Genomic DNA, 16056 nt, shown 5'->3' on the forward strand with positions numbered 1-16056 from the left:
CTGACCTTCAATTCCGATCTTTGTGACTCTTCTCTCTGGTTGAAAATTACTTATTAAGGGGCACCTGGGTAGCTCAGTAGGTTGAGCATCTGATTTTGACTCAGGTCATGATCTTGTAGTTTGTGAGTTCAAGCCTCACATAGGGCATGCTGCTGTCAGAGTGTCAGCCTGGATCCTGCTTCAGATCCTCTGTCCCCCTCTTTGTCCCTCCTCTACTTGTGCTTTCACAAAAATAAGTAAATATTTTTAAAAAATAGAAAAAGAAAATTGCTTATTAAAAGCAAGCTGGCCCCTCTTACTGGAGTTTCATGGTTTTGGTGAGGAGTAAGTTGTACTCACAGACACCCCTCAAAAGGCTTTAAGGCCTTTTACATCGGTGGTTGCTATCAGAAGAATCATTTTCACCATGAATTGCTTGTCTTTATGTAACACTAAGAAATGCTAGATGTATCTGGCTAGGTGTTTTGAGGTGACTTTAGTGGATGAAACTCATAGATGAGTCTTATCAATTTAGCTGTTTTTCAGGTGTTGATCTGTTAGTTTACCTATGATCAAGAAGGTCTAAATATTCCCCTTAGCTTAACTAAACTTTAGACAGGCTGCTTCACTCTAGACCACTGGCCTCTCAGACTAGAAAGTCAAATGGTATAAATGTACAATCAGGAGTCCAAATCAAGAGATTGTTGGTAAACTGAGATTAAAGAAAATTAGGTGTTCTTCCCTAGTTGGTAATATTTACCATTTTGACTTTGGAATTATTTTTAAAGAGCCATAGCAATTGTCTAATATGAGAAAATCCTTTATTAATCACTACTAGCTGCACATTAATTTTTGAAAAAGTCTTTTCATTCCAGTGGGCTTAGTTTCTTCCCCTATGACAGTGTTGAACTTTACCTGAGCCCTATGCGCTTGGAAAACAGCAATAGTCAGGAAGTCCCCGTAGCCTTTCATGTTCTGTGAAACAACTTACTGCAAAGATCCACCCTTCTGTCATTCGATAAGACTCTCAGATGAATCCCCTGTATACTTGTGACAAAGTCAGAAACAGACCCTCCAAATTCCTATTCGTTGTCTCAGAAATTACTAGGGCAATCATTTGTTCCCACTGACCAGTCTGAACAAACTACTTGCTAACTTAACTTGACCAAACTTCAGTTAGGTGTCTTGCTTTCCACAGGCCCCTAAACTCTGGCCCATCCTTGAGTTTAAATAAGTACTGGAAGACTAGCCAAGCACTGGAAGGTGGAACAATCCCCCCCCCAGAGTCGGCTGGCCACAGAGAAAGACACTTCTTGTTCAACTACCTGATCACACCATCTGCTCACCCTTCTTCCACATCTGGTTCTTTCTAGTCTTGTTGACTCTTCCCTGTAAAAGAAGAGTCCTTTCTGCCTGTCATCTGAGATGCTCCTAGATTTTACAGTTGGAGTGTTCTCCGTATTGCAATAGTCTTTACAAATGAAATTTCTCCTTACCTAAGTCTGAATTTGCTTCTTGACACCTGAATATAATTGCCATTTTCATTGACTAACCAAATTTCTTCTATCTCTACATTCTGTGATTCTCACTTCTGTTGTTGCCAGCCCAGTTATGGATTTAACTACAGAAGTGTTTAGGGGAAGATGATTTTGTCATCCTAGAAAATTTTGTGCAGACTGACATGCTGAAGATATATTTGTTTTCATATGCTTCAGCGAAGTAATATTAATTTATAGAATTTAATTGATTTTGCCATAGGTAACTTGAAAAAACTAAAACTTGTAACATTTTCCAAGAAGCTGAGAATGATTTAAAATTTACAATCTAAATTTTCTGAAGCAGTGGTTTATTGACTTCAACTTTTTAAAATTGTGACTGTATGTTTTTAGAGAGTTCTCTGAAGCCAGCCTGAAAGTTCAGGTTGGCCTCTCTCTTCTGTCTCCTGTTGCATATGTGCAAGTAATCACCAAACTAGTGAAACAACAACTACATTTGAAGAGGATTTGCAAGGTAAAGTGGGTGCAATAGAACCACACAATGGACTATAGAACCAAATCTATTTAAGATCGCCTGCTATTTTACTTAGCCATGTTTTTCTGCTACAATTAGCTACTGGCCTCACCGCCCCCATGGCAGCTGATGATGCATGTTTTCTGTTTTATGCCTCTACTACCAGCCTGAAGAACATCTCCATGGAATTTGTGGTTATTTGATTTGGGGACTTAATAATCTAGGAGGAACAGTAGAAACTTCATGGTACCATGAGAATGACCCCAGAGTAGAAGAAAGAGGATGTGGGCTCTAACACTATGTGTGTTATTTACTTATGGTGATCTTATGTTGCTTAACCTCTTCTGAGTCTGTTTCTATAGAATAATTAATTCCATCTTCATGTGACAATCTTAAGGGCAAAAAGACAGTATAGGGTAATAAGAGCTTTTAATATTGAAATATTTTTACTTTCACATTTGTATTTTCCATCTTTAGTAGATTGTGAGCTACCTAAAACAGAGGCCCTATATTCTTCCATCTAGCATAGAGGCAAACACGTCATAGTTATTCAGTAAACACTTTTGGATGAGCAACTTGCTGTGAATGCATGACTGGAAGCAATGCTAAAATAAACTCCGCCAACAATTCAACAGACATTTATTGTGTGAACATTATTGTGCTAGGTCCCTTAAGAGATACAAAAATGGATCAGACATGAATCCTGCCCTCTAGGCACTTACAGTCCACCAGAGGATATCAGAAATGTGTTTAAATAACAAGGTAGAAGTTTCTTTAAAAGTTCTAAGAGAGGTACAGAAGCATTGCCATAAGAGTTAACAGGAGAAATTATTTTTAGCTTGGAGAATCATGAGAACTTTCACGAAGATGAAATATGAGGTGTACCTTGAAGCATAGAAAAAATGTGGATGTGGGGGAAGGGGAAAGGCTACCTCTCCAAGGGCCCAAAGATCTTGGCAGGTCAAGAGTACAGTGGGCTCAGGACTCAGAGGGAATGGCCCAGGGCTGTCTAAGGGGACAGCTGCGAGGCAGTTTTGGCAGAGGACGCGGATGTGCGTGTGCAGTGGAAACTTAGAAGGAGTAGACTCAAAAGAGAGCTTCCTTAAAATTAAGATTACTTGATACTTATTGACCTGCCTGTACTTTTTCCCTTCTAGATTAAAAAACAAACAAAAAGCACCACTACAACTTGGCATCTCTCTTAGAGTAACAAATAAGTTACCCTAACATTTTCAAGTATGCAATTTCTGGTTAATTTTCATACAGTAATATTGAGTTACTAGAACTGGAGAAAAATAGAAGTGAAAAAAATATAAGATTTCATTTTATGGCAGTGACTGTTGTAGCTTTACAGGAAATATTAGTCTAATATATTGAATTTGTTTTTTAAACACAGAATTTATGTTTTCAAATATATGCTTATTAAGGGTTTTTTCCAATCAAGATCTTACAGTTTGAAATGGGAAACTGCCTACATGGTTTTCATTCACTCAATGGGTCACTGAGATGGAGCTAAGCCTGAGTACACATACGTATATCTACACCTACACATAGGTCTGTACATATACATATATGTATATATATATATGTGTATTTATAGACACATGAATATAGGAAGAGAATGAGAAATTGACTAAATATTTCTATCACCAGAAAGTCATCTTATAAATTTAATAAGCATTTAATATTACAATAACATTATAATTGGCATGAAGTTTATTCTATAGAAAAATCACTCCTTATGTTATATTCTGATGTTGCTTTTATTTTTTAAAATATGGTTAAAAATATATTTTTAACATCTTTACATTGAGCACATTATAAGTATCTGACAGGAATTCAGCCTGAGCTGGGCATTTTTAAGGCTCTAGCTTAGTGGTGCACTTGAGTGTTGAAGCACCTTTGTCTCTGCCTGGACACATGGCCTTCAGGGCCGGGTCCTCCAGGTCATGGGTAGCTGGAGCCAGCTCACTTGGGTTTCTGACAGACCACAGAAGACCATGCAGCTTAGGTTTAACGACAAACTAATCTAAATAAACATTCTCGGAAGTTTGAAGACCCCGATCTCCTTTCCACTCCCTATAGTTCCTCAGCCTGGAAGTCACAATCTCATCATCCGTTAAAAGGATGGCAAAATTGCTGAAATCCTTTGTGCCATGTTTCCTTTCATGAGACTTTGAGAAAGCAGGAGACATCACCGGTGTGGCTTTCCACAACAGAGGACACTGGGGGCCCTTTTGTAGTCAGCTCACCTCAGACTTCCCACTTTTCAACCAGAGATAAAGCGTCTACCAAACACATCCACACCCCTTTTCCTTCCACTAGAGAATATACAGATAAGATTTTTTTAAAGTCCTGAATAAGTTCATTTTTTGTGTATGCTATGAAGAACTATCGTACAAGTAGTTTCTTTTGTGAAACATGCAATGGACTTCATTACTTCTAATAAACATTTTCCCTGTATTATGTCTTGTATGGCAACGTACTGTGTCCTACCAGTAGTTGTCTTTTTGCCACAAAAAATATAGAAAAAAACATAATATTTAGGTAAGAGTATGATGGCAGATTTCTGACAAGCCCCATTTACATGGTACATTGTTCCAAAGGATGTTTGAGTAGAAAATACAGAAGCACTATACAAACCTACTATTACATTTGAGAAATCATTAGCCTCAAAGGAGTAATAACGGTATGCTATTAAAACTGAATACATTTTCAGTATCTGTATTGAAAAAAAAATTTTATAAAGATGTAAATTTCTGTTCAACAAATCCAAAATAAAATGCACTAAAAAACTGATATGTAGACAAAAGTTTATTTACACCATACAACATTTTAAATATTTTATACACAGTTGCAGCAGAGAAAGCTACTCAGAGCTTTCTAGAGAAAACTGCAATAATAAAGATGTGAAATATATTATTCATATAAAAGTGAGATTATTACTTTATTGCATTTAAAGCAATGAAGAATGTAGCTCAACAAACATTCATTTAATGACAAAAACTTTGCTTTTATATTATAAAGTAAAAAGTGTAGTAATGGCCAAACAGACTGTTATAAACTTTAAAAACTGCATAAATATATACATTGTGCTTCATGGTGAAGTTTTTTGAAAACTAAACCATATGAAGCGGTCACAACATGAATCGTTGCTTGAGGTTTATCTATAAAGATTACCTTACAAATCCATTCCACGGGTACTTACAACACAGGATGGTCAGAACTGTACACCTGGTTCTCTCTCCACTAGCCTCACTAGTGAGAAGTTCCCACACGCAAACACCACTGACACTTGGCACATGAAGGTCCTGACAGAGCATAGTCACACTGTCCAGATAGAAATGTCAGGCTTCCCAAGTCTTAAGTGTCAGTGCAAGAAATTTTTTTATGTCCACCTCAGTCCATTTTGACTTTGTTAAACTTCTGTTTGAAAGTCACCCTCCTGCACATCCAGAGGCAAATTCAGACACTTCTCCCACTCTGCTGGCCTCAGTTCCAAAGTGTCCTTTGCCTCTGTATCTAAGACATTGATTGTGGTGTAATGTTGGTATTCACTGGGGTTTTTGAAAGTGTCCCATGGATTCTTGTTTGGTGCTGGGTTTTCCTGTTGAGAAGAGAGGAGAGGAAAGTCATTTATCTGATGACAAGGATTGCCACTTGTTGAAGTTCCCAGGAAGACAGCATGCTTGTGACCTTAATCCAGTTTGTATGATTCAGAGATGATGTGAAATTGTGGCCAGCTGCAGGAAATGGTTTTGATTTTAGTTTTCTTTCATTGAACAAACTGATGAACACCTTCTTTATGTTATTCTAAAATTTTCCACTAATCAAAGGAATGGAATCATTTTTGGAAGGCAAAGTAGATGATGTTTTGTTTTCAGTGTCTTGTGAGATGTCAGTATAGCTCTATACTCAGGTAGGAAGGAGCGTTAGTGTTAAGACTAAATGTAGAAAATTTGGGGTGCCTGGGTGGCTCAGTTGGTTTAGCGTCCAACTTTTGATTTTGGCTCAGGTCATGATCTCACGGTTCATGGGATCAGGCCCCATATAGGGCTCTGTGCTATCAGCACGGAGCCTGCTTGGGATTCTCTCTCTTCCTCTTTATCTCAAAATAAATAAACATTTAGATGTAGAAAAATTAAGTATTTTGGCTGAAGCTTTGGTGAGATAAACAAAATTTGAGGATATGTAATGGGGCGTATTATGTAATACGAAAAACAGTCCCCAAACTGGCCATAACTGAATTTCATTAACTTTGCTTAGTTACATACAGATCCAAATTCAAGAAATTATCCTTTTTTAGAATATTAAAATGCTACTGTGTCCCTTGTGTAATCTATTTTCTTCCCTGCTGTAAGTTCCCCACAACTTTCTATATATTTGGGTAGCACACTAATTTAGCAAAAATCATTCTTCCCTTCAAAGAGTACAGATTTTTGGAAAATATATCCAGCAATATAAGGGGTTTTAAATAATGTCCACAGGCCAGCCTTCATTATGTTTCATATACACACCCTCTTACTACCTAAGATTTAAGATCTGCTTAATTATGACTCCACTCAGACCTTCCATGTTGTAGGGGCTCAATAAATATGAATAGACATTATTCAAAGTTTCTATAGCCTGATATTTTGCTAAGATTTAGCAGTGAACTTATTTTACATAGTGTTATTTGAATCTTTCTGTAAAATGAGGGAATTTGAATGTGATAGACTAAGCTGAATAACATCAAAGAACAAGAAGGAAATCATGACTGAATTCTCTTTAGATCAAGTTAGACTACAACACTTAACCAGCTATAATTGTTGAATGTGTCCTTTATTCCTCCCCCTTCCACCCTAAATTCTAGCCTTCAACTTACTGTAATTAATTAGCAGGGGGAACATAAAACAGGTACTGGAATGATTATCTGGGTTCCCCTGACTATATTAAAAATCATTCTCAAGTATAGATCAACAGAAGAGACAAACTATAGAAATATTTATCATAACTAGAAATTAAATTATACCCTTCAATACATTAGATAGTTTTTAACACTAATTAGCCTTAATCAGGAGGACATACAAGAAAATAGCTACTTGTTAAGACATGATAAAATTTTAACCTTTAGGATATGTGCACGGGATTAATTCTGATTTAGTCTATTATCCTAAAGTATTATGAAGTGTATAGTCTTGTAACTCTTCCCTTCCCCCTCCTTCCTTGCTCCCTTCAACTAATATTTACCAGCTGCTCTGTGCTGGGCATCATATTAGACACTAGGGAGAATAAAGATGGAAAACCAACATGGTTCACTAGGAAGCATAAGATTTAAAGCCTGACATGCGCAGATCCAAATTCCAGTTGTTCTGTTTCATATGAAGGTAATTCTGAGTAATTGACTTGGTTTCCATGAACCTCAACTTTAACATTGGCAGAACAGAGATATACTTTGTATTGTGGGCCAAAGGAATTGGCAACATGTGCAGATTACCTATATAGTGGGGTTGCAAAAACAAAAAAGTTAAGGGGCCTAGCATAACACCCAGTATTTAGTAAATGGTTACTATATATAATGATACTTACCATAAGGTGTTTATAGTTAAATGAAGGTATAAAATATATAGTTATATCTGTGTCTATAATCTAGGAAAAGTGTGGAAGGAGGACAGGTAAGGGTGGAGATAAGGCTTCCTTTTATGGAAAGCATATAAACCTTTCTGAGAAAAGTGACATTAGAATTGTCATAGAAGGATGAGCTTGGTCATAAAGACGTGTGATTGGAGGTTGGGTGGCTGAACAGGCATGCATACTGAGAAGTAAAAATCCACAGAACATGCAAATAGGACCACTCTGAGAACAATTTATTTTAGTTGGAATGAAAAAGAACAGAATAACTGTAGAAGGTGAACTGAAAGCCAGATCATAAGGGACAATGTATTCCAGGGCACTCAATTTGGAATTTACTTTGTAGGCAATAGGGAATGGTTGAACATTTCAGGGCACTACAGTGACCTGAATAATCAATCACTGATTGAAAGGTTCACTGATGTGAATTCTGCTGAATCAAGCCACAGCAAGGATTTATCCATCTTAGACAAAGGCTGTGTCTTAAAGGAGCTTTCTGGGAATCCTTAGTTTGACAAAGTTCAATTAGTTCAGTCCTAAAAAAATTCAAGGTATCAAGGTATTTGCTCATTTGCTTTGAAAACAGGGATTTCATTATGTTTGGAACAGATGGGATTTTCCATTTATATTTTGAAGATCAAGCACCATGGATCCATGAACTAAAATGATGAGTTTAAGACTTTGTCACAATGTCTAGACTCTAATTTCACTGTATTATTGCCAATATATGACTGATTGAATTTCTGAGAGGTTCTATTACTGGGTAATAATAAGGTTGGCTTTCTTATTCATCTCCTCTGGCCTCCCATGGTATTCCCAATTGTACTGTGGTTCTTGCCATTGTTCACAAATGTGTGGACACCCTTTAGGTCTGAGGCCCATGCTGCTTTAGTTGTGAAGAGCTACTGTATCCAGCAGTAGAACTCAACCAAACAGAGAACCACACATAAAAAATCAAAAAGTGAAGATAGCTTAAGGGACCTATAGGACAACATCAAGTGAAACAACATTTCAAAGTGCTGAAAGCAAAAATCCCAACCAAGAATACAAAAATAGTAAAAATAATGACTACAGCAATTAGTTATGGAATACATACACACACAAATGTGAAATGTAACATCAAAAACATCAAATGTCGGGGGGAGGCAGTTAAAATGTAGAATTTTAGAATGTGTGCAAACTTAACTTGCTATTAATGTAGACTGGCACATATATAGGCTGATACGTGTAAGTCTCATGGTAACAACAAAGCTAAAACCTATAGTAGATACGTAAAATTAAAGACAAGCATCAAACCACAAGGGAAGGGAGCAAGAGAAGACAAAGGGAACAGAGAAGAACTATAAAAACAGGCAGAAAACAAATTATAAAATGGCAATTAAGTACATACCTATCTGTAATGACTTTAAATGTAAATAGACTAAATTCTTCCACCAAAAGACAGAGTGGCTGAATGGATAAAAAAACAAGACACATTTATGCTGCCTATAAGAGACTCACCTCTGTTTTAAGGACACACAGGCTAAAAGTGAAGGGATGAAAAAAGTTTCACGCAAATGGAAACCACGAAAAAAACTGCGGTAGCTATACTTAAGTCAGACAAAATCAACTTTAAAACAAAGACTAATAAAACACAATGGGCATTACATAATGATAAAGGGGTCAATCCAAAAGAAGATATAAATTTGTATCTATGCACCCAACCTAGAAGTATGTAAATAAATAAAGCATATATTACCACAGACCTAAAGGGAGAAATTGATAATGATACAATTATACTAGGGGACTATAACACCTCACTTATATTAATGATAGATCATGCAGAAAGAAAGTCAAACATCAGCCTCAAATGACCCATTAAAGATGGATTTAATAGATACATGCAGAATACCCATTCTTCTCAAGTGCTCATGGAACATTCTCCAGGATAGGTTATTTGTTAGGCCACAAAACAAGTCTCAATAAATTTAAGAAGACTGAAATCATCTTTTTAGAACACAATTGTATGAAACGGAAAATCAGTCACAAAAATAACATCAAATAAATAAAATACCTTGAGACAAAAATTAAAATAAAACATAATTTATGTGATACAGTAAATGCAGTTCTAAGAGTGAAGTTCACAGGGATACAGACCTACCTCAAGAAACAAGAAATATCTCAAACATTCTAACTTTATACCTTAAGGAATTAGAAAAAGAACAAAGCCCAAAGTTAGCAGAAAGAAGGAAATAAAGATCAGAGTGTAAATAAATGAAATAGAGATTAAAAAAGACAATAGTAAAACCAATGAAACAAAGAGCTTGTTCTAAGAAAAAAAGAGAAAGGGTTCAAATAAATAAAATCAGAAATAAAAGAGGAGATGTTATAACTAATATAAAAAAAGATCATAAGAGATTACTATGAACAATTATATGCCAAATTGGACATAACAAATATAACAAAATTGGACAGCCTAAAATAAATGAAAAAATTCCTAGAAACAGACAATTTTCCAAGACTGAATCATGAAGAAATAGAAAATGAATAGACTGATTACTAGCAAGGAGATTGAATCGGTAATCAAAAACCTCCCAACAAACAAAAGTCCAGGACCAGATGGCTTTACTGGTAAATTCTATCAAGTAATCAAAGAAGATTTAATACCAATCCTTCTCAAACTCTTCCAAAAAATTGAAAAAGAAGGAGCACTTCCAAACTCATGAGGCCAGTATTACCCTGATACCAAAACTAGAAAAGGATGCCACATAAAAGGAAATTACAGGCTATTATCCCTGATGAACACAGATGTAAAAACCCTCAACAAAATATTAGCGATATGAATTTTCAGCAATACATTAAAAAGATCATTCATATACCATGATCAAGTGTGCTTTATTCCAGAGACACAGATGGTTCAATGTCTGCAAATCAAACAATGTTATACACCACATTAATGAAATGAAGGATAAAAATTATATAATCACTTCAATGGATGCAGAAAAAAACATCTAAAAAAATTCAACATCATTTCATAATAAAAACTCTTAACAAAGTGGTTATAGAATGAATGTACCACAACATAATAAAGGCTATATATGTCAAACCCACAGCCAACATTACACTTGGTGGTGAAAAGCTAACAGCTTTTCCTCTAAGATCAAGAACAAGACAAAGATGCCCACTCTTGCCACTTTTATTCAATACACTATTAGAAGTCCTAGCTGAAGCAATTAGGTAAGAAAAGGAAATAAATAACATCCACATTGGAAAAAAAAAACATAAAATTATGAGTAAAAAACTGTAAAGAGGTGCTTGGTGGCTCAGTCAGTTGAGCGCCCGACTTTGACTCAGGTCATGATCTCACAGTTTTTGAGTTCCAGCCCTGCATCAGGCTCACTGCACTCTGTGCTGAGCATACTTGGGATCCTCTGTCTCCCTCTCTCTCTGCCCCTTCCCTACTAGTGCCCTCTTTCTAAAAAAAAAAAATTAAAATCAAAACGAAACAAGAAAAACCCATAAAGAATCCACCAAAAAACTTACAACCAACAAATTCAGTAAAGTGGCAGGATACAAAATCAATACACAAAAATGTTTTGTGTTCTTGTACTCTAGCAACAAACTATTAGAGAAATCAAGAAAACAATTCAATTTACAACTCCACCAAAAAGAATAAAGTATTTAGGAATAAATAGGGGTAAGAGGTAAAAGACTTACAAAGTGAAAACTATAAGAAATTGATGAGAGATATTGTAGAAGACGCAAATAAATGGAAAGATATGCCATGCTCATGGACTGGAAGAATTAATATTGTGCAAATGTCATATTACCCCAAACAATCTATAGATTTGATGTAATCCCTAACAAAAGAGCAATGACATTTTTCACAGAAATAGAACAATTCTAAAATTTATATGGAACTACAAAAGATCCTAAATGGCTAAAGCAATCTGGAGTAAAAAGAACAAAGCTGGAGCCCTCATGCTCCCTGATTTCAAACTATATAGCAAAGCAATAGTAAGCAAAACAGTATAGTATTGGCATAAAAACAGACATATAGATTAATGGAACAGAATAAAGAGCTCTGAAATAAACCCATGCCTATATGTTCAATTAATTTACAACAAAAGAGGCAGGAATAGACAATGGGGGGGAAGGACAGTCTCTTCAAGAAATGGTGTTGAAAGAACTGGACAGAGGCATGTGAAATAAGTAAATTGGACTACTGTCTTCTACCATATACAAAAATTAACTCAAGATGAATTAAAAACTTGGAAAATAAGATTAAAAAACATAAAACTCCAAGACGAAAACATTGGCAGAAAGCTCTTTGACACAGGTCTTGGCAACATTTTTTTTTTTTTTTTGGATCTGACTCTAAAGGCAATGGTACGAAGTGGACAAAATAAACAAATGGTACGACATCAAAATAAAAAGGTTCTGCACAGCAAAGGAAACCATCAACTAAATAAAAAATTAACTGAATGGGAGAAGATATTTGCAAATAATACATATGATGAGGTATTAACATCCAAAATATATAAAGGACTCATACACTGAATAACAACAACAACAAAAAAATGGGCATAGGTTCTGAATACATGTTTTTCTAAAGAATATACAGATGAATAATAGGTGAGGTGCTCAACATCACTAATCAGCAGGGAAATGCAAACCAAAACCACAATGAGGTATCTCATGCTTGTGAAAATGGCTATTATCAAAAAGACAAGAAATATAAAATGTTGGCAAGAATGTGGAGAAAAAGGAAAGCTTGTGCACTGTTGGTGGCAATGTCAATTGGTATAGCCACTATGGAAAACACTGTGGAGGATCCTAAACTGAAAATAGAACCATCATATGATCCAGCAATTCCACTTCTGGGTCTTTATCTGAAGAAAATGAGAATACTGATTTGAAAAGACATTTTGCACCCTTATGTTCATTGCAACATTATTTACATAGCCAAGATATGGAAAACATCCCAAGTGTACAATTTATGGACAAATGGATAAAGAAGATGTATACACACACACACACACACACACACACACACACACAATGAAATACTACTCATAGAGAATGAAATTTTGCCTTTTGTGACAACATGTATAGACTAGAGGTCATTATGCTTATGCAATAAGTCAGACAGACAAATACCATATGATTTTGCTTATATGTACAATAAAAAAATGAAGAAACAAAACTAATAAATTAAAAGAATAGCTTGGTTACCAGTGGGGAGGGGGTTTGGGAGAAAGTTGAAATGGGAAAAGGAGGTCAAAAGGTACACACTTCTAAGATAAATAAGTCATGGAGATGTAATATACAGAATGGTGACAATAGTCAACAATATTGTATATTTCATACCTTTATATGCTGATAGGAGGAAACTAGATCAACTGGGTGACCATTTTGCATATATACAAATATCAAACCATTATGTTGTATGCCTGAAACTAATGCTGTTAATTGTCCCCCAATAAAAAAATTATAAACTCAATATAAGCCAACATACATGAAGCTTCCAACAATGCTAATTTTGGTCTTTGGCTGTATACACAGAAATGGAATGTTAGCTGAATATGAGAATTAGAGCCAGCTGGACCACATCAGGGCCACCTGAGAATTTTCCATAGTTCATGGGTCCAGGAGCAGACTAGCTGTCACTTCTGGGCAAGTCCCTCCCTTCCTTCATCCGTCCATTTCTCTTTTCCTCCTTCCCTTTCTCTCTTCTTTCTTTCCTTCCTTCTTCCAACCTACCAATTCTGGGGACAAGGGAAAGATAATATATTTATTCTATATTTTAAAAAAGCAATAATTTGGAGAAGTTCCTTGGGGGAAAGAGATCTTACTGGTGAATAGTGTGTGAGACACACTCAAAATAAGAGAATTCTTTTAACACCGCCTTTTCTTTGTAGTGTGATTTAGATGTTGTCCTGCCTGGACAGGGAAATGGACTAAATGGTCTTTTGGGTTCCCTTTGATTCCCCAAATTCTACATAATTACTATCATTTGCAGTGCTAGGCAGGTGTTGTGAGTTAGTAGCCAGGAAAAAAAAAGGAAAAGACTTTGAGATTTTTTGTTTCGAAAATGTCTTTCTGTATCCAATTATGCAATTTTTCATTAGCAATGTGCCACACGAATTATGACTGAATTAAGGATAATGAACTCACTCACATGTTCATTATTAATCAAAACTGAATAAGGAACTCTTTTTTTCTTCTGTTCTCAGATATTTAGGACAATAGTCAAGCAGCAATGACAACTCTATCCTTCCCACTCCTAACCTCCCAAATGATAAATATTTATAAATCTTTTCTAGAAAAGGCGTGCTGCTGCAGGGATGTAGTGTAATTAGTAGGCTATTTTGGTTGTCAGGAAACTGAGATACAGATATTTGTGCCATTAATGATTTAATACCCAGACCATACAACTAGGGGAAATTACAATCATATTATAGCAGTCAGCCAGCTGTAGCTGTTGCATAAGGCCTTCAGATTTGTAAACATAACCCTCTCCTTTTTTTAAACAAATGACGTTTCTTCAATTTATTTCAATGTTAGCTTTCAATATTCCAAAATGAGTAGCTAATGTGTTTAGGTCTAATCTCAAGGGTGCAATTCTCATTTGCCTGGCAAACTAAAAATTGATGGCCCAATATTAGGAAGAGTAGATAAGAAAGAACCACTCATTACATATAGGTGTCTTCTATATGCCCAGGATTGTGTTGATGATAACAAATAATGCATGGTTCTTGCTGTATGGAGGAAAAATAGGTTGATATAAATGTTAATTATTTACAGATTAATTAAGAGTTAAGGTCTATTGTATTTCTTATAATCTTCATTTAACAAACACAGATGGAACTATCAGAAACATTCAATAAATTAAGAGCAGCTATGTACTGATAAATTACCATGACCAGCATTGTACCAGTACTGAGAGGAATACAAGAAAAATAAAAGTATGTAAATTCTTGTTCTCATAAGCTGATGTTACTAATCAGGAAGCTAGGACTTAGATTCATAACACACATATACAAGACTCACTAGAGTTAGAAGGTGATCAAACACCACATCTCTTAGAGTGATTTATATACACCATATATATTTTGGGAGGAGGGGGAGGGCTGCAAAGTGTGTAAGGCAGAGCAAAAGCATTATTTTTGGAGTGAGGAACAGTGGAGTCAAATGGCAGTCAGGTAGAACTGATTCTCAGCTTCTTAACCTAGCTGCTTTGGAAAGTGTTATGAGAACCAAAGAAGGCATTAATTAATTATTTATTTCTATGTTCAATATAGGAAAAATTGAGCTGGGTCACTTGCTCAAGATCAGATAGTTCTTGGTTGAGCTTTTCACTGGTATACTGATTTCTGGACTCCCCATCCAGTGCTCTCACAAATAATTACATAGCCTTCTCTGGAGCTATGACTGTGCCATGCATATGGTAACTGCAAAATACCATTTGATGAATTCCTAATACTCAGATTGTAGTAGTGCAGATGAATGAGAAGAAAATGGTTCAATCAACAATCAAAGACTCCAATGTTGTTGTGTTTCTCAAAATTCTTGTCATAAAACAAGTGAATCTCCTGGAGACAAACCCTAATACTTTGTTTCAGGTAACTGTATATTCATATATATGTGTATATATGAATATATATACACAGTTTATATGTGTATACACACACATTTTATGACCTTAAAATGCCAGACATTCAAATGAAAATGGAAAAACTATTTGAGTATATGAGTTAACTGACTTTTAATGATGAAAAAGCACCAGGTGAACCTAACACATTTTTGATGTATAACTAATTCCAATTAAAGTTTATAAATGAAAATGTTTAAAATATGAATAAAAATGTTTAAAGAGTATCATTCCTAAATTGTTTCTTAGTACATTCCAAAATACAGTTCGGAACATTATTTTTTTTTCCCTGTGTATGCCACTTCTGGGTTCACAAGACAATTAAAAGCTCCTGGAGGGCAAGGATAAGAGCTGGCATGCCACATCATCAGTGTGGTGTCGGGCACTGATGAGGCAAAGTGTACTCACCATACTGCTTGTATTTGGTATATCCCGAAATCTGTCCAAAGTTTGAAATTTCTGATTCAGCTCCTGAAAGAGTTCCATATGCCTCTTCCTTGTATGCATGACCTTCTGCAAAAGAGAACAGAATCATTCTCATTTCTAATTTGATTTATACATTTTAAAACGAGCTTTAAGATGTTCACTTTAACTAATAAGGAAAATCAAGTTTGGCAGGAACCAGGAAGTCCCCAAAGACACCAAAAATGCAAATGAGTTGCAGCCAATCCTTGTTTCCTACTCAGCACTTCTTAAACATGAAGAATTGGCTTTATTTCCACTTACAAGATTACCAAAACATAGTTTTCTCTTGTGGGTGCATTAAAAATGTAGCAGTCATTCCTCTGTAAGATTTTCATCACTCAAAGTTAAAGCTGTTTTAC

The 16056-nt window shown here is 35.5% G+C and overlaps 1 protein-coding gene and 1 long non-coding RNA gene across 6 annotated transcripts in view; one reads left to right on the forward strand and one right to left on the reverse strand.

Moving 5' to 3' along the window:
* LOC128315607 (uncharacterized) overlaps positions 1–16056 on the forward strand; it is a 117182-nt gene that overhangs the window by 94248 nt on the left and 6878 nt on the right. The window lies entirely within an intron of this gene.
* ADGRB3 (adhesion G protein-coupled receptor B3) overlaps positions 1761–16056 on the reverse strand; it is a 727056-nt gene continuing 712760 nt past the window's right edge. For 4 of the 5 annotated variants that reach the window (XM_053222612.1, XM_053222611.1, XM_027057493.2 and 1 more), the window contains 2 exons: positions 15641–15745; positions 1761–5596 (listed from right to left, as the gene is read on the reverse strand). In XM_053222612.1, coding sequence (XP_053078587.1) covers positions 5408–5596; positions 15641–15745 — 294 coding nt within the window. In that variant the 3' untranslated portion in view covers positions 1761–5407. The remainder of the gene's footprint in view (positions 5597–15640; positions 15746–16056) is intronic. The other variant, XM_015079197.3, reaches the window with a different exon arrangement.

The sequence above is a fragment of the Acinonyx jubatus genome, chromosome B2 (assembly GCF_027475565.1).
Source record: "Acinonyx jubatus isolate Ajub_Pintada_27869175 chromosome B2, VMU_Ajub_asm_v1.0, whole genome shotgun sequence".
Taxonomy (NCBI): Eukaryota; Metazoa; Chordata; class Mammalia; order Carnivora; family Felidae; genus Acinonyx; species Acinonyx jubatus.